At 43.0% G+C, this 17,478-nt stretch overlaps 1 protein-coding gene across 4 annotated transcripts in view; it reads right to left on the bottom strand.

Annotated features, from left to right (window-relative positions):
* Window positions 1–17,478, bottom strand: part of MYO1B (myosin IB) — a 325,313-nt gene that overhangs the window by 73,877 nt on the left and 233,958 nt on the right. For all 4 annotated transcript variants that reach the window (XM_040439420.1, XM_040439422.1, XM_040439424.1 and 1 more), the window contains exons 15-18: window positions 11,055–11,117; window positions 8,743–8,943; window positions 4,207–4,433; window positions 3,889–4,089 (exon numbers count right to left, since the gene is read on the bottom strand). In XM_040439420.1, the coding sequence (XP_040295354.1) occupies window positions 3,889–4,089; window positions 4,207–4,433; window positions 8,743–8,943; window positions 11,055–11,117 (692 nt within the window). The remainder of the gene's footprint in view (window positions 1–3,888; window positions 4,090–4,206; window positions 4,434–8,742; window positions 8,944–11,054; window positions 11,118–17,478) is intronic.

Here is a 17,478-nt window from a genome sequence, read left to right as displayed (position 1 = left end):
GAGCGAGAAAGCAAAAAAGAGCGAGAAAGCAAAAAAGAGCGAGAAAGCAAAAAAGAGCGAGAAAGAGAAAACTGGAGAAGCCACCCCAATGCCTCGCCTGTATTGTTTTGTATCTGAATTCCTCCAGTAAAGAACCCCCCTTATTTACTGCAGACCCTGACTCTCTGGACTTACGGTATTTCCCATTGTGGTGCACCATGCCTTACCAACCCTTTAGGAGAGGAGCAACACATGGTGACATCGACGGTGTCCGGGGGACCCAGCGTAGTGTTGGGGCCACCCCAAACCCGGCCACTGCAGATGGGTAACAAGTGTTCATGCGAATGCTCGTTAGCAATTATCAGCCAGTGTAATACAGTCCTTTACTCAAGCCGAGAATACACCAGGTAATTGTTAACAAGCCTTCCTAGGAAAGCTCATTAGAGATTACCTGGCAGTGTAAAGGTGCCACGGATTACCTGATGAACGAGCTAAACATTCGTTTGTTGGGTAATTGAATCCTTTCTGTAGGCACCTAAATTCTCTTTTGCCGGCAGCAGATTCTGCTGTGTAAACAACCTCTGCTGCCGACAAAGGGGACGAGCAATGGCATTAGTGATCACTCCTCCCCATACTGTGGAGGAGATCACTGCATGTAAATGCAGAGGTCTCCTCCACTGATGAGCAGTCTATTATTGCTGAGAAGGAACACTCCTTTCTCCACAATCACCTGCTGTATTGTCTCATCTTTTCTGAATGAAAAGATGAATTCGGGTTTAGTCATTGAAGCTCAAAGCACTCTGTGGCACTGTTGGGGTTAACTCCCTTTATTTCTGTGCACAGGTGCAGAATAGCCCTGTTATAAAAGTTTGGCCCCACCTCTTCCCTGTGAAAAAGGCCTCAATCTGCCTGTTCACTGCCTGCTGGATCATGTACTACAGCTATAATCTGTCTGTAACCAGTCTGTCTGCCTGACCTTGATCTGTTTGTCGGCCTGCATTCAGACATAGCGCCACTTAGCCCTGTCCTTGGATTTGCATGTACTCCATCTGCTTGACCTCGGCCTGGTTTTGTCTATGCACTTTGCCTGTACCTCTGGTGCTTTGCACTGGTGTCTGACCTTGGTGGGTCAGCTGCCAACTACTCTGGAGCTAACAGCCTGGAGGCTCCCCTGCAGTGAAGACCAGATCCCTGTATAGGGGTTAAAGGGTTAACACCAGAGGACCCTCAGGGCAATGCCCTCAGGAATAGCCCAACTTCAAACCAGTTAGTTGGTGCAGTGGTTCCACAACCATTTTTTGTAACAGACTGGCTGTCTAGACCTGCACTAGACTTATTCCAGGGCTTCAGGCTGGATGATAAATGTGGTGAAGGGCTAGACACTTTTTCCTAACTCTGTAGCAACTATTAGTTGGCTTACTTTGAAGCAAAATTTTAGACCAGAATTGTGGCACAATTTTGGCGCAAAACAGCATCTTAGGCCATATATCCCCTCCCCGGCCTAGTTTTTTGGGGGATAGGCGCAGAAACTTTCTAGACCCAGATGCATCAAATTATGCCACTTAGGTGCAGCTTACTCCAAAATCTAGGTGAACTCACATTAGTAAATGTGATCAATGGTGCTCATTTATCAAAACTGGTGTAAAGGAAAACCAGCTTAGTTGCCCCTAGCAACTAGATTCTACATTTCATTTTCCAGAGCTGAGAAAATGAAAGGTGGATTCTGACTGGTTGCTATGGGCAACTAATCCAGATACCAGCGCCATTTATGTGTCATCAGGACTGATATAATTAGGATCATCCTAATATACCCCTGCTCCATACACCAGAGGACTGAATTGATATCATAAGTGACTATCCTTTCTATTTATACATTATTTTATTACTTTTATATATATATATATATATATATATATATATATATATATATATATATATATATTTATTTATATATATTTATTTATATATATATTTTTTTCTTATTTTATTTTACCTATTTTTACTATTACAAGAGGTTGATCAACCGTTTTTTGTGTATATGTGTTTTTGATTCTATGCACATGGTGGATGCCATACATTCACACGTTTTATATTTTATGTATTGTCTAATAAATTCACAGTTGTACATCAAGTTGACCAATATTAGCCCATGCAGCACTAGATAGCCCAGTGCCCCCCAAACCAAGCATATTTTCTAATCCAGTTTTCCTTTACAGCAGTTTTGATAAATCTTCCCCAATGAGTTTTAAAATATGCAAAAATGCACTGAAATTCATGCATTTTGCCCATTACACGTGGATATAGTTTTGAAAATTGAACTTTGTTCAGAATGTTCAGCAACAAATGGTCAACATCTGGACCTACCCTTTTGGGTTTGATAGTGAACAGCTTGTGTTCAACAGAAATATCTCTGCAGGTTATCGGGATGGCTCTCTCGTATTAAACAAACTGTCATCTATACAATTTCCTAATATCTTCCAATATGGTGCTTCAATAACCAATTCTAAATACATTGTATGTCATTGCACTCCTGTAGGTCACTGGGAACAATGAGAATATGTGAATAAATAGACTAGAAGACCCAATTCACAGGCAGCAGCACATCCAGGTCACAGACAAATGACAGTGCAGATTACAATGACTGACAACATTAAACATTTCAGCAAGACAGAACAAATTGCTGACATCGACATTCTGCACCCTGGAGCAGGCAATAACACGTCAAATGGCTGAAGACATCACACAGGAATGTGCTGCTCAACATTATGCCAAGGAAATAAACGGATGTCATTACTCCCACTGAAGGGTATCACACATTTCTGCTTACACCAGCAATTTATAAAAAGTCATCAAGAAGTTAATCAGTAGAATCAAATCAGGGAGGGAAAAGGGAAGTATTCAAAGCCAAATTATAGGTTATTAGATCAGAGTAGTAACCATTTCATAGCAATTATTAGACCACAGGACTGTGGAACTTCGAATTAAATGCAAGTCACCACTCCAACTCAACATATATCTGTAAACCAAAAAGAAGATCAAGAGATCCTACTGATAGAGGCCTAGGGTAAACGGGTGTGACACAGGCATTCCTGCTTTGGCATTTCACTCTGTTACTTTTCCCTTAGGCTCAGCACTAGACAGAACAAAGGATCAGCTCTGTCCAGAGCAGACCATTTCTATTACAATATTAGACATACCGGTACTAACAAAAAGTCTGTCACTATGACATGTACTATGGATCAAAAACAAAAAAAAATTTCTAAAATTAATGGAGTAATATGGCTGTGATAACTATTCAATCGGTGGGGGTCCTAGGGCTGGGATCCCCACTGATCATGACAAAAGGGGTACCTGTACCCCTTGAAAAAAAAATTGAGTGGCCGGTTGAGCAAGCACATTGCCGCTCCACTCATCTCTACAGGTGTTCTGGATGCTGCTGTTCATTTGGGCGGCCCTTGAAGGGTATGGGGTCCCCGTTCTCATGATTGTTGGGGATCCTACTGCTGGGACCCCCACCAATCTGTTATCCTGTGGATAGGAGATAACTTCTCACAGTCGAAATACCCCTTTAATAATATGTGAACTTCACAACACACCCAGCACAAGCCATCACAGGAGGTTGTGTTAGTAGAGATGTGTTCACGCTTGTGTAGTGGCTACCATTTACAAATGCGAACACAGCCTAACCTGAAAAGAGGGGAAAGTCTGGATATTGTTCACTGTATTTTGTAAGTTGTACCATGAACAGAGTTTTTTCATTTAATTAACAGTAGGATGCAAGTACATGGTAAAGATGGCTGTAATACTAATGGTTGGGTCACATTGTGACAGCTTTTTCATTCCTAAGTATTATAGTAACCTTTAGAATACAGAAAATACAGTATTATGTTAATACTGAAAGAAGCCTACCTTGCTGGACCTTTCCAGTGTGGCCATGTCTGCTTACACAACATCTTGTATCTTTCCAGACAAGGCTCATATGGTTGCCTGAAGGCATAACCAGCCCTTCTCACTCTGACGTTTTCTAACAGGCCAAGGTAACTCACTTGGTGGCGCACCAAGGCATCATTAAAGATATGGGCAGCCTTCTTGTCATTTGGCTTGATGCATCTGAAAGTATCCACAAAATCCCTCAATTTCAAGTAGTAGTATTAGAAGAAGCAGTCCAGAAAAACTGTAGTAGAAACATTTTTTACAAATTGTAAGAAAAGAAAGTGGAGCCTTTACCGGATATAGTTGGGGTTCTTTGTAAGCAAGTTTTTCATCAGGGTTGATACTGAAGCTTTAAATTGTGAACCAGCAGTTGGTGGCCTCTTGAGGTTAATCTTGACTGGGTTACCCTCTGGGAACATATCTTTGATAAGCCCATTGTTTGCTTTCCACATAGCTTGAGAAAGGTCTCGATATAGAAGGTCATTGTTCTTATCAACAAACCCTTCTACTTGGTACATGACCTGGAAAATAAATGAACAGGTATAGGATATAGCTGACAAACCGTTGAAAAAGGCCATTCTTAAAATTGCATTAAAGGGAATCCATTACTAGTTTTTTTTTTTTTGCTGCCCTAGCTAAGGGCAACATAAATTAGTGACAGACCCCTTTAGTAAAAAGCTAAAATCAGTGGACTTAATACACAGCAAGAGACGAAGAGTCCCGATATTCCTGAGGATTCTGCTCTCCCTGTCTGTTCCACCACTTTTTTTTGTGTCCACACAAGTCATTTACATTGTTGTGCCTGTTTTGTTGTGTTTTGCAACTCCTGCGCCATTTTCTGATTTTACAACAAATTGTTAAGGCACACATAGGTATGCCGTTTTTGAGGAAACCTTTAACGTGAGCCTATTTGTCAGTTTTTTTTTTTTTGCATACAAATAGGCTTAAAACTACAACACTCTGGGGGAGGAGTATTGTTTGCACACATGTATGATTTTGTGGTGCAATTTTTCAGATGTGTTCTACAATGTAATCTTTGACCTTTTCTAAACAAATTTTGTACAGTCCTGATCAAAAGTTTAAGACCACTTGAAAAATGGCAAAAAATCATATTTAGCATGGCTGGATCTTAACAAGGTTCCAAGTAGAGCTTCAACATGCAACAAGAAGAAATGGGAGTGAGACAAAACATTTTTTGAGCATTCAATTTAATGAAAACAACGAATAAACTGAAACAGGCTGTTTTTCAGCTGATCAAAAGTTTAGGACCACACCTCCAAAAAAAATCGAAACCCCCCCAAAACAGAAATCCAACTTCCAAACATGAACTCAGTAATGAGTAGCTCCGCCATTATTGTTTATCACTTCAAAAATTAGTTTCGGCATGCTTGATGCAAGCGTTTCCATGAGGTGAGTGGGAACATTTCTCCAAGTGGTGAAGACGGCCGCACGAAGGCCATCTACTATCTGGAACTGTTGTCCATTTTTGTAAACTTCCCTTGCCATCCATCTCCAAAGGTTCTCAGTTGGATTTAGATCAGGGGAACACACAGGATGGGCCAAAAGAGTGATGTTATTCTCCTGGAAGAAGTCCCTTGTCCTGCGGGCATTATGTACTGTAGCGTTGTCCTGTTGAAAAACCCAGTCGTTACCACACAGACGAGGGCCCTCAGTCATGAGGAATGCTCTCTGCAACATCTGGACATAGCCAGCGGCCGTTTGACACCCCTGCACTTCCTGAAGCTCCATTGTTCCACTGAAGGAAAAAGCACCCCAGACCATTATGGCGCCCCTGCACTGTGGCGTATAGAAAACATCTCAGGTGGGATCTGCTTGTCATGCCAGCAATGTTGGAAACCATCAGGACCATCAAGGTAAAAAAAATTCTCAGAGAATAAAACTTTCTTCCACCTTTGAATGTCCCATGTTTGGTACTCTCTTGCAAAGTCCAAACGAGCAGTTCTGTGGCGTTCAAGGAGAAGTTTTTTTGTTTTTGAAGCCCTTCAGTCTCAGATGCCATCTGATGGTTATGGGGCTGCAGTCAGCACCAGTAAGAGCCTTAATCTGGGTCGAGGATCGTCCAGTGTCTTGATGGACAGCCAATTGGATCCTCCGGCTCAGTGCTGGTGACATTTTTTTGTTCCATAACCCTCAGGATCATTTAAGAAATTCCAAATGACTGTCTTACTGCGTCCCACCACAGCAGCGATGGTGCGCTGTGAGAGACCCTGCTTATGCAGTTCAACAACCCGACCACGTTCAAAAAGGGAGTTTTTTTGCCTTTGCCATCACAACGTGTGACTTCCTGACAGAAAATGACAATGAATCCACATCTTTGCACAGATTTGGCCTTTTAAAGGCATGTGGTCCTAAAATTTGGATCAGCTGAAAAACAGCCTGTTTCAGTTTAATCGTTATTTTAAATTATAATTGAATGCTCAAAAAATTTTTTGTCTCTCTCATTTCTTCTTTTTGCATGTTGAAGCTCTACTTGGAACCTTGTTAAGATCCAACAATGTAAAATATGATTTTTTTCATCTCTCTCTCTCTCTCTCTCTCTCTCTCTCTCTCGCTAATGTGCAGGGACGGAGAATATTTTTCTAATACACTTTATTTAGGGAAAACCTTTATTTATAGTAGAACACTAGGGCTGAAATGTCCCTTAGCCGCAATCTTTTTCAGAGCCGCTGCTAAGGGACATCAGTCATCCTAACAGCACAGTGCTGCACTGAAAAGGAAGAAAGTGAGCTTGTCTGGGAGCTGGCGGGCATCATATAGTAGAGTAACAATACAGTTATTATAGAAGAAATATACATAAATATATAAATAAAAATCTTCTTTATTACTACTCACTGACCAACATGGCCAGCACGGTCAATGAGCTCTTCTGTACTCCTGCAAAAAGCTTGCAGGAAAGAGGGGACTAAATATTTGTCCCACACAGAGGCTGCCTGGATACGCCAAAAACAAACTGGACCACATTGACACTTGGCAGCATGTGCCACAATAATAAGTTTAGGTGCAATAGTCTCACACCATAATGGCAACTACCACTGGGTTTAAAACACCTGTGCTGCAGATGAAATATGGCTCATTTAAGAACAGTGCAACAAATAAATCAAACCCTAAAAGTGTGCACACAATGAGAAAAAAAAGGGCAGAAAATTACGGAGAAAAAGGCGAGCTTAGTTAAATGTGCCCCCATAAATCTAGTTACAGATTCCCTTTAGCCATTTATTAACACATATAAAGCAGTAACTTAAAAAAAAAAAAAAAATGAACAAAGCAACAAAATTTCACCCTGACATTAAACTTACAGACCAAAATAGTAATAACTCCTGCTTTCTTTACAATTTTTACCACTGACTGGATTTCATTAAGTTCAGTTAATGACATCCAAGCATCAGGTAAGGAGGAGCACAACCACTTATTGTGTTACCACAGGGAGTCTGTCACCAGGAAACTCACTGATAAACCAGGCACAATGCCTTGTAGGACTAGCTCAGCTGAATGTACTAATACCTGTCACTTAGTGATCCGTTGCTTCATTCTGGAGAAAGTGCTTTTAAGGCCTCATGCACACGACCGTTCCGTTTTTTGCGATCCGCAAAAAACTGAAGCCGCCCGTGTGCCTTCCGCAATTTGCGGAACAGAACGGGTGGCCCATTGTAGAAATGCTTATTCTTGTCCGCAAAACGGACAAGAATAGGACATATTCTATTTTTTTTTTTGCTGGGCCACGGAACGGAGCAATGGATGCGGACAGCACACGGAGTGCTGTCCGCATCTTTTGCGGCCCCATTGAAGTGAATGGGTCCGCACCCGAGCCGCAAAAACTGCGGCTCAGATGCGGACCCGAACAACGGCTGTGTGCATGAGGCCTAATCCAAATACACATGAGCAGGTAAGTGCGCCAGGAGTGGGCCCAAGCCTCTCTGTGTACCCTTGCACCTTCTGATTCCTCTGCTAGCCCCTTCCTCTTCTTAAGGATTCAGGTGAACCTGACCCTGTAAATCATGAAGGAGAGGGAAAGGCTGACAGAGAAAGTGGGAGGAGCATGGGTTCACAGAGGTTTGGGCCTGCCCTCGGTGCACTTAACTGCTCATGTGTATAACTACTGTGTAGGGGCACTAAGGGGGCATAACTACTGTGTAGGGGCACTAAGGGGGCATAACTACTGTGTAGGGGCACTAAGGGGGCATAACTACTGTGTAGGGGCACTAAGGGGGCATAACTACTGTGTAGGGGCACTAAGGGGGCATAACTACTGTGTAGGGGCACTAAGGGGGCATAACTATTGTGTAGGGGCACTAAGGGGGCATAACTGTGGGTGGAGGTATTATGGCAAGTGTGGGCAGACTACCCACAGAGGGAGGGGTTGGAGGGAAGTTGCTCAGAGGGGATGTAAAAATTTGCAACGAGACCCAGCCTTTTCTAGTTGTGCCCCTGATTGCCCCATATAAAACTTACCATTGTGGCAGATGCATGAGGAAATTGACTCCCTGAGCTAGTGACTGGTAGGGGGTCTCACCTGTACAGAATACATCACCTATTCTGTGGTTAGGTTATGAATGCAAACCCCTTCAAAGACAGTGAGTACATTCTCCCAGGGCTTTCACTGATCAAACCATTGGAGAGAATAATTTTTTATTTTAAGATCTCTTATATAAATGAATTGTGAAATACAAATAAAACAGCTTTAAAATTACTTTATGCACAGAATGCATTGTGAGGTAAGCAGAACATTCCTTCTTGATTGGCGAGGACATTTTTATTGAGCCAACTGCCCTACACAACAGCCATATAAATATCTTATAAGAGGGTAGATACCTTGCCAGCATAATGCTGAATCCTGAAGCAGCTGTGTGGTAGAGACGTGTCATTCAGGAAGCGAGAAGACTTGCTCATTCGGCTCTCAAAATGCTGATGAGTGGCACAAATTTGATTCAGCTTCTCCAAGAAAGTCTCGTCAGTCACCGTGCCTGGTCGCAAGCATTCTTCATCTAACATGGCCAGGATTCCATTTTGGTTCTGAAATTTTAGATATATACTTTGATTACAGTAAATCTCAAAACTAATAGCAAAAAGTTTGGTGGCCCCTGATGGCAGAGGCCCCGGCAATTTTTTTATTTTATTTTGTAAATCAAAACAGTGCGATTTCTAATCCGTGTGTTGATTGGATTATTACACGATAGTGCTGTCTGGACTAAGTCTCTTGCTAGTTGCAGTGCACAGCATTACACCGACTGTACCATACATGCAGCTTTGAGATTCTTGTGCAACTGCAGATTTTGTCATTTCTGTGGCTGAAAATCTGTTTCATTCATCTGAATAGGGTTGTTTTGGTGGGTTTCCGCAAGCCCCACTCAGATGAATGGTACTGATTTTAAATCGCAGAAAATGTATGCAACAAAATCTGCTGCTTGTGAAAGAATCCTTATTGGGGGGGGGGGGGGGGCATGCTCAAACACAGCTTGCAGCTGAAGCTGTTGGACATGGGTTGCACAACACTTACCATCAAAAAGCTGTGAAATAGCAAGCCAGTGCAGAGATTCAGCCTTCATCATTTAGTGCATTTTTGCATTTTTGCATTTTAAACACTTGAACCTTAGAGGGGGCTTCTTCTTAGACGATGAGCTTGTATTGTAGAAAAACCTCAAACTCTGGTGAGGCAGAAAGCACCAACATATTTCGCACCACTGATAAGGGTACTTTCACACTTGCGGCAGGACGGATCCGACAGGCTGTTCACCATGTCCGATCCGTCCTGCGGCTATTTCGCCGTGCCGCCGCTCCGTCCCCATTGACTATAATGGGGACGGGGGCGGAGCTCCGGCGCAGCACGGCGGTGCACGGCAAAAGCCGCCGGACTAAAATTACTGCATGTCAGGTTTTTTAGTCCGGCGGCTTTCGCCATGCACCGCCGTGCTGCGCCAGAGCTCCGCCCCGTCACCATTATAGTCAATGGGGATGGAGCACGGTGGTGCACGGCGAAAGCCGCCGGACTAAAAAAGCTGACATGCAGTAATTTTAGTCCGGCGGCCTTTCGCCGTGCTGCGCCGGAGCTCCGCCCCCGTCCCCATTATAGTCAATGGGGACGGAGCGGCGGTCCGGCGGCACAGCGAAATATCCGCAGGACGGATCCGACATGGTGAACAGCCTGTCGGATCCGTCCTGCCGCAAGTGTGAAAGCACCCTAAGAGATCATCCTCAATGTAGAGGACATTTCAAAAAAATCTAATTTACTCTAATGTAACATCTACAGAAGTGGTGCACAACTTTCAACATCAAATTGCACCACGTTTATGGAGTGTCAACAGTACATCTAATATGAAGAAAAGCTGCAACACACCATGGCTTTGAGATGCAAGCACTGATACAAGTATATATAGCATTAACATTTAGAAGCACTTTGCATATGCACTAGATACATTTTCTGATTTTACCAACAATAAATTAAAAACCATGTGTGATTGCTGTTAACTCACAAAGATGTCCCAAGCGAGAGCCAGGAGGAGAGATCACAGTCTTGGGCCTTAGGCTACATTCACACGACTGCAGTGTTTTGTGGATCCACAAAACATGGATACTGGCCTGTGTGCGTTCCGCAATTTGCGGACCGCACACGGCCACTGCTACAATAGAAAATGCCTATTCTTGTCCGCAATAGGACATGCTCTATCTTTTTTGTGGGTCCACTATCCTAGCAATATGCCCCCATTGTCCATGATGAGACAACCCCTTATAGTCCCATCTCTTGGGGGGTCACATATGACGGCAATTTGGGACTTAGACTGTAGTTAACTTGCAAACCAAAATCCAAAAACTTGAACTTGTCCTTACAAGGACTTTTGGGGTCATTTATCAAACTGGTGTAAAGTAGAAACGGCTTAGTTGCCCATAGCAATCAGATTCCACCTTTCATTTTCCAAAGGAGCTGTCCAAAATAAAAGATGGAATCTAATTGGTCGCTATGGGCAATTAAGCCAGTTCTACTTTACACCAGTTTGATAAATGACCCCTTTTGTGTTTCATGGAAAAAGGAGAGTCTAAATAGTGATGTGTGAGAATTAGGCCCTATATAAATTAACAAAGCTTGAAAAACTTTCCAATCACAGCGATCTTCTATAGTGTGTACTTACATTCTCAATCAGATCACATATAATGGCATTGTTGAAGTATTCAATGTGTGTCCACTCAATTCCCTAAAAAAAAAAAATGAAAAAAAAGTTACACTCTGGAAGACACAGGCAGGAAATGAACTGCGGATGAAATATCTGATTTCAAGTCTCCAGGGGAATTTTTGATGTATTCCCATTCACTAAACTGCCAAATAAATCTCTAGTCACCAACTTTCTCACCACTTGCCTGTTGCACTGGTCTTCCTACACACCGCAGAGCAATGTTCTGCACACCCCTTTTACACTGAATCAGTTAATGTCTAATAGGCTCAGAAGGCTGTATCCTTTCATCAACCACTTGACCAAATTGGGTCCCTTGGAACTACTTCCAGACTTGGTCTCCATTCCATTCCTGATCTGTGTCAAATTCCCATGCACTTGTATGGAACAGAGCCAAGAGCAAAGGCAATAAGCATTAAGGTCAGTGATGCTGTGTGTATATGTTGTGTAGTCTTAGATACATTCTATGCTCTGGACTTCGATCTAAATCTGATCCTTAACAAATGAACAAAAAAAACTAACAAAAGTTCCAAATACATAACGGAAAAGCATGTTCATCTCCTGCAATGCTGAAGAATGAATAAGCCTGAAAAGCTGAAGGGATGTGTGGATGCAACCGCAGTCACACTGAACATAAGACATTGCCTGGGCCCCATTAGGCCAGTGCCTTATGATACACTCTGGCCCATTTTGGAGCACTCGGCCCAGTTTGGGGGTCGTCTGCCAAACCTGCTAAGGGGCTGTTGAGGCATTGTATTGTAGCTCACCTCTATCCATGTCAAATGGTAAGCTGCAAAGCCCATGGAGAGGCGCTGTACACGGATGAAAACCGCCATGTTTTTCTCATTCCATACAACCTCTTCAATGACTGTACAGTAACTTTTATCACTAGTAATTCTCAAACACATTATCAACCACTTTAATATGGAGCAGCACAACGTTATATCATGGAAATGCCAGATATGAAAATGCTCATTCAAAGGGGTTGTAAGAGATTAAAAATACATGGCTAATTTATTTCAGAAACAGTGCCACTCGTGTCTCTGGTCTGTGTCTGGTATTACTGCTCAGCTCCATTCAGTTGCATGGTACTAAAATGCAATACCAGAACTGCGCATTAACAAGCATAGCAATATCTCAAGCAGCCATGTTTTAGTTACCCCATACCACTTTTGTATGCTCTCCTAAAAGTTGAGAGAAGTCTGAAAGCTGATGTAATGGTGCAAAGTTATATTAGTAATAACCCACTATTCTTCTTCATAATAAATGTGTAGATGATCGTTCTTTCTACTTCCTGAAGCTTTACCAAGTCGCCAGGTTCACCCTGCAGGCCCTGGAGATACCGCTGCTACAAGGACTATAAATTCTGTATAAACCTTGTTGTCTTGAGTTTTAACTGTTTAGGTTTTATTAAATGGAGAATGTAAATTTAAACGTTGCTTCCCAACTACACTACATACTTCATGCAACTATTGAACACCATCTTTGATAAAGGAACATTCTGGCTGCATAGTTTGTGCTTATGGGGTTGTCCAGCACAAATATTTTTATTTTTTAATTATCTGTGCCACCATGTTCATTCAATTGTATCATGGCATCCAGCAATGAGACTGGACCCGGAAATTAGCAGCACGAGCTCTAATGCATAGTAATAGTAATAAAGCTCCATATAATTTCCCCCTGTAACAATAAGGCTCCCTTTAGTGTCACTACAGTATGCTCCCCAAAGTGGCAACGGCAAAGACCACCCCCGCCCCACAACATGGATTTTTGTGGATATTATCTTACCCCAGTAGAAACCATTGAAGGCATTATCCCATGAAAATTATCACCTATCCACAAACTCTTGATCTTGAGAACAAGGGTCCACCAAGTCCCCTGTCTAAATGGAGCAGTAATGCGCATTTTGGTACACCTCTCCATTCAATTCCATGAGGCTGACAGATATCTGTCAGTCGCCTAACAATGAGTGGAGCAGTGGACCAACATATACATTACCGCTCAATTCAGACAGGAAACTCAGGGACCCTTCTTTCTCCAGATTGCAGGGAATCCCAGCCTGTAGATCTCCAGTGATCCGGTATTGGCTGCTCCCCCCGTCGCCAGATGTTTTGATCCGAGCGACGGGGAGCAGAAGCAACGGACATGCAGGGATCCGGAATGACGCGGGTGCCGGGCAACTATAAAACCATACAAGGGGCCTGGGCATTGTGGAGGGGGGGTATTTTAGATATCCAATAACCCTTTAAGCAGAAGACAAGTTGTACAAATGCAATGCTGGCAGTAAGAACAAACATGTTTCAAACCATCAAGATATACTTTGTACATGTTAGTGTACACAGAAGCCCGACACGGCAATGCAAATTTAATTTGCTTATGCAATGATATTCAAAAGCATGGCTCTCTTCCATTACAGCAGAAACAACGGATAGTTGGTAATAACTCTTACGTGCAAAAGCAGATTGTATAACTGGGAAAAGCTTATTCTAAGGCTCCATTCACACGTCCGCATGTGTTTTGCGGATCCACAAAACACGGACACCGCAATGTGCGTTCCGCATTTTGCGGACCGCACATCGCCGGCACTATAATAGAAAATGCCTAATCTTGTCCGCAATTTTTTCGGGAACGGAATTGCAGATCCGCATTTCCAGATCCGAGCAGCACATCGTGCGGCCTCGTAGAAATGAATCGGTCCGCAATTCCGTTCCGCAGAATGCGGAACGGAATTGCGGACGTGTGAATGGAGCCTAATGGTGAACTTTGAACATTGAAATTGCAACAACCAAGAAGAAGAAGAAAAAAAAATCAAAAAAAAAAAAAAAATCACAGAATTAAGGAAATCACAGGATTGACACATTTTAATGATATGCAAAATTATAAAAAAATTTAAACATTCAAAATGTATCCATTTATTCAGTATCCAGTATGAGAACCACATGTTGAAATACATGCACTTACATGCTTTGACATGCTATCAATGCGGTTATTAACAGTTGTCCAAGGAATGTTTTGCCACGCTGAATGCACTTGGGCACGCAAACCATCAAGATCAGCTGCTGATGAAAGATTGGTGGGAGTCAAGTCTGGAGACACTGCATACCATGGTAGCACATTTAGGCCATGCATGCTGCTCACAGTAGCACAAGCAAGGCCTCTTCGTGGCATTGCCCACATGTACTCCAGGCCAATCTCCACCTATCAATGTAGCCGAGAAAAAAGCGGGACTCCTCGCCGAAGAGGATAGACCTCTATTCCAGCCTCCACTGCTACCTTGCTGTGCACCATAATAGCCTTTCAGAGGACACTGGAAAACCTGTAGCTGGACAACTGGTTTGTAGCTCAGTGTTGTGCAAACACCTTCTAATGGTTTGTGTGGACCCAGTTTGCCCCCCTAGGCTTGCGATTTGACATCCTATTTCACTTACAGTACAGAATAAATCACTAAGCATCATTCTTCTAATCAGATAATCTGTCCGTGCACCTCTTGCAGTCATTCCCGTTCTTTGTTGTTCTCCCAACCACGGCGGCATGCAACTTTGAACAGTGCTGACATCTCAAGCTATGTGCGCAGCAATCTGCTGGAGTGATTAACGAAGGTTTCTCAGATCAAGGACTCTGTCCCTCTCAGTTTGTGACAAGTGGTGATAACTGGCACATCGATGAAAAGAAAGCATCACACAATCAGCCCACATAACTTGATCCAATTTTTGAAGTTTTATGTGGCTACATGCCACAGATTGGAGCTAGGTGCTTGAAAATCTGATCTGCAGATCTTAGCGACACTTGTTTGATTTCCATAACCTTACTGCTTGTCCTTGGTGCTGCAATTTTAATGGGGTTGTCCGGGATCAAAATTATTTTTTCAAAAATAGTTTACTCACTATTACTAGCCGAGTCAAGGTTCATCTGATGTTTTTAGGTATTTTTTACACTGCTGCATGGCTCCTACGGTCCCCCACAGACTGTTGACATTGATGTTTGTGTGATGACTTTCTGCCGCACTGCACTGTGGGTCCCAGCGCAGTGCAGCATCTCCTGGTTTCCACCGTCTTTCAACTCATCCCTGCACCCGCCCCCCCATCATACATATCCCGCCTCCACCCGCACATATTCCTCCCCCATATTTACGCCCATAAACTCCTCCTAGCTCTGTCTCTCCCAAATATCACGTGCTCTGTGTTTGCATAGCACAGAGGCAACGGAGGCAGCCTCTGTGAAACGGGCTTTGGTGAAAGTAATCCCCTCCTTTCTCCAGCCTTCTGCCCCATTAGCCAGTATTTTACATGGGAGGAATTTTCTATGCTAAGAAGCAGTGATCTGCCTCCATTCATTAGAAAGATCCATGCCTGGTGAAGTCACCGGACTGGAGGGGCGTGGCTTAGCACGATGTCTGCAAGCCTAGTTACTGCCCCTCCGTGCGCTCTGCATAGTCACTTAGACCGACGGTAAAGTCACCGGCTTCCCTGCAAAGCCGGAAGAGGCTTCGCTCGCCTGCAAGGGACCCGGTACATCACAGATTTTACAAAAATAGTCACTTCCAGACAATAATTTGCAGTATCAAAACGAGTCTTCAGAAATATGTGGCGCAGGTAGGATATGCATGTGTGAAATATGTATGTCACTCTAGTACAGCGGTTCTCAACCTAGGGGTCGCGACCCCTTTGGGGGTCGATCGGCCCTTTCCGGGGGGGGGGGGTCGCCTGAGGCTTCCTATTGTGGGTCGCCCGCACAACGGCAGCGGCCCCTCACTGCCTGTGCTTGAAGGAGCCTAACGTCTGGACGGGTAAGTCGGGCCGCCTGTCTGCTGAGGTCAGAGTTTTTTTGTTAATGACACCGCCACTGAGCACCACTGCCACCAATGATTTAATTGAGCCTAGCTGAGCCTGGCTAATTTTATTTTTATTATTCGGCTGAGCAAGGCTTAATTTATTTGGGGGAACATGAAGCCCCGCAGATTTATTTATTTGGGGGACCCTGAGCACCGCTGATTTATTTATTTGGGGGAGACCTGAAGCCCCGCTGATTTATTTATTTGAGGGGTACCCTGAGCACCACAGATTATTATATTTTTTTTTGGGGGGGGGGGGGGGTACTGTGAGCACCACTGAGTTATTTATTTGAGGGGTACTGTGCGCACCACTGATTTATTTTTTAGGGGGTATTTGTTGTTTATTATTTATTTTAAAGTTATTTATTTGGTTTACAAATATTTTGTATTTATGCTAAAGTTCTGTGGTTATGAATGAATACTTGTGTATTTGAATTAACATTTGGTGTATTGGTGTCTGTGCGTGTTTTTGGTGGGTCATCAAAACAGTAGCAAAATTAGTTATGACGTAGCAAGGAAAAAAATGTAATGGTTGGGGGTCACCACAACATGAGGAACTGTATTAAGGGGTCACGGCTTTAGAAAGGTTGAGAACCACTGCTCTAGTACAATTACAACAATGTCCCCAATGCCAGATAACCCCTTTAAATGTTGAGAAGTGTATATATACTGAGCTAGATTAGAAGTCCTACACCCTTACAATAGTGTCTGTGTCTAAACTCCACTCTGAATGGTTTGAGGCCTATGTAATTTAATAAATGTACTTTATTCCTTGTTTGATAGGTCTGTAAAGTGTTATATTACAATTGCTATCTTTTGTGCTTTTGTTTGTGCATTCCTTCCTCTGAGGCTAAAATTACATAATGCTACCATCTAGGTGGGGCATCCCACCAACAGATATGGGCTGTCATACAGTGTACAAAAAGTTGCGATACCTTATTTAGGCCTGTTTCACACTTGCGTTCTGGTTTTGGGATCCGGCAGAGGATCTCAAAAACAGGCCAAAACGGATCAGTATTGTCCTCATTCTTGGTCAATGGGGACAAAACTGATCAGGATGCATTCCGTTCCGTTTTTTTTTTTTTTAAGCTAAAAAAGCTGATCCGGCGCCCATTGACTTACAATGATTTTCATGTATGTAAACTGAAAAAACTGGATCCAGCCAAAACTGATGCATTACATGGCACGGATCCTATTAATTCCAATTCTGAGATTCTCTGCCAGATCTCAAAACTGGAATTAACAACGCAAGTGTGAAACAGAACTTAGTCACATTGGCCCATATTTACAAATATGATTGTGCCTACAATGAGTTGTAAGGAGAGCCAAAATTTGAAATATTTCTGGTGCAAAATTGCTAATAAAATTTTTAACATACTGATGGCACAAATGCATCCTAAAGAATAATTCACTGCCCCTTACTCAATGAGGGGTTCTGGCTTAGCGAAACTGAGCATGACCTCCAAGATGACTACACTGCATTTTCATGCAACCACCACCACTAGGGAGAGCTTAGTGCAAAGAGATTTTTTAAAACTTTCATATGCACAGAGC

The sequence above is a fragment of the Bufo bufo genome, chromosome 7 (assembly GCF_905171765.1).
Source record: "Bufo bufo chromosome 7, aBufBuf1.1, whole genome shotgun sequence".
NCBI classification, from domain to species: Eukaryota; Metazoa; Chordata; class Amphibia; order Anura; family Bufonidae; genus Bufo; species Bufo bufo.
This window is presented reverse-complemented; position numbering and strand designations above follow the sequence as displayed.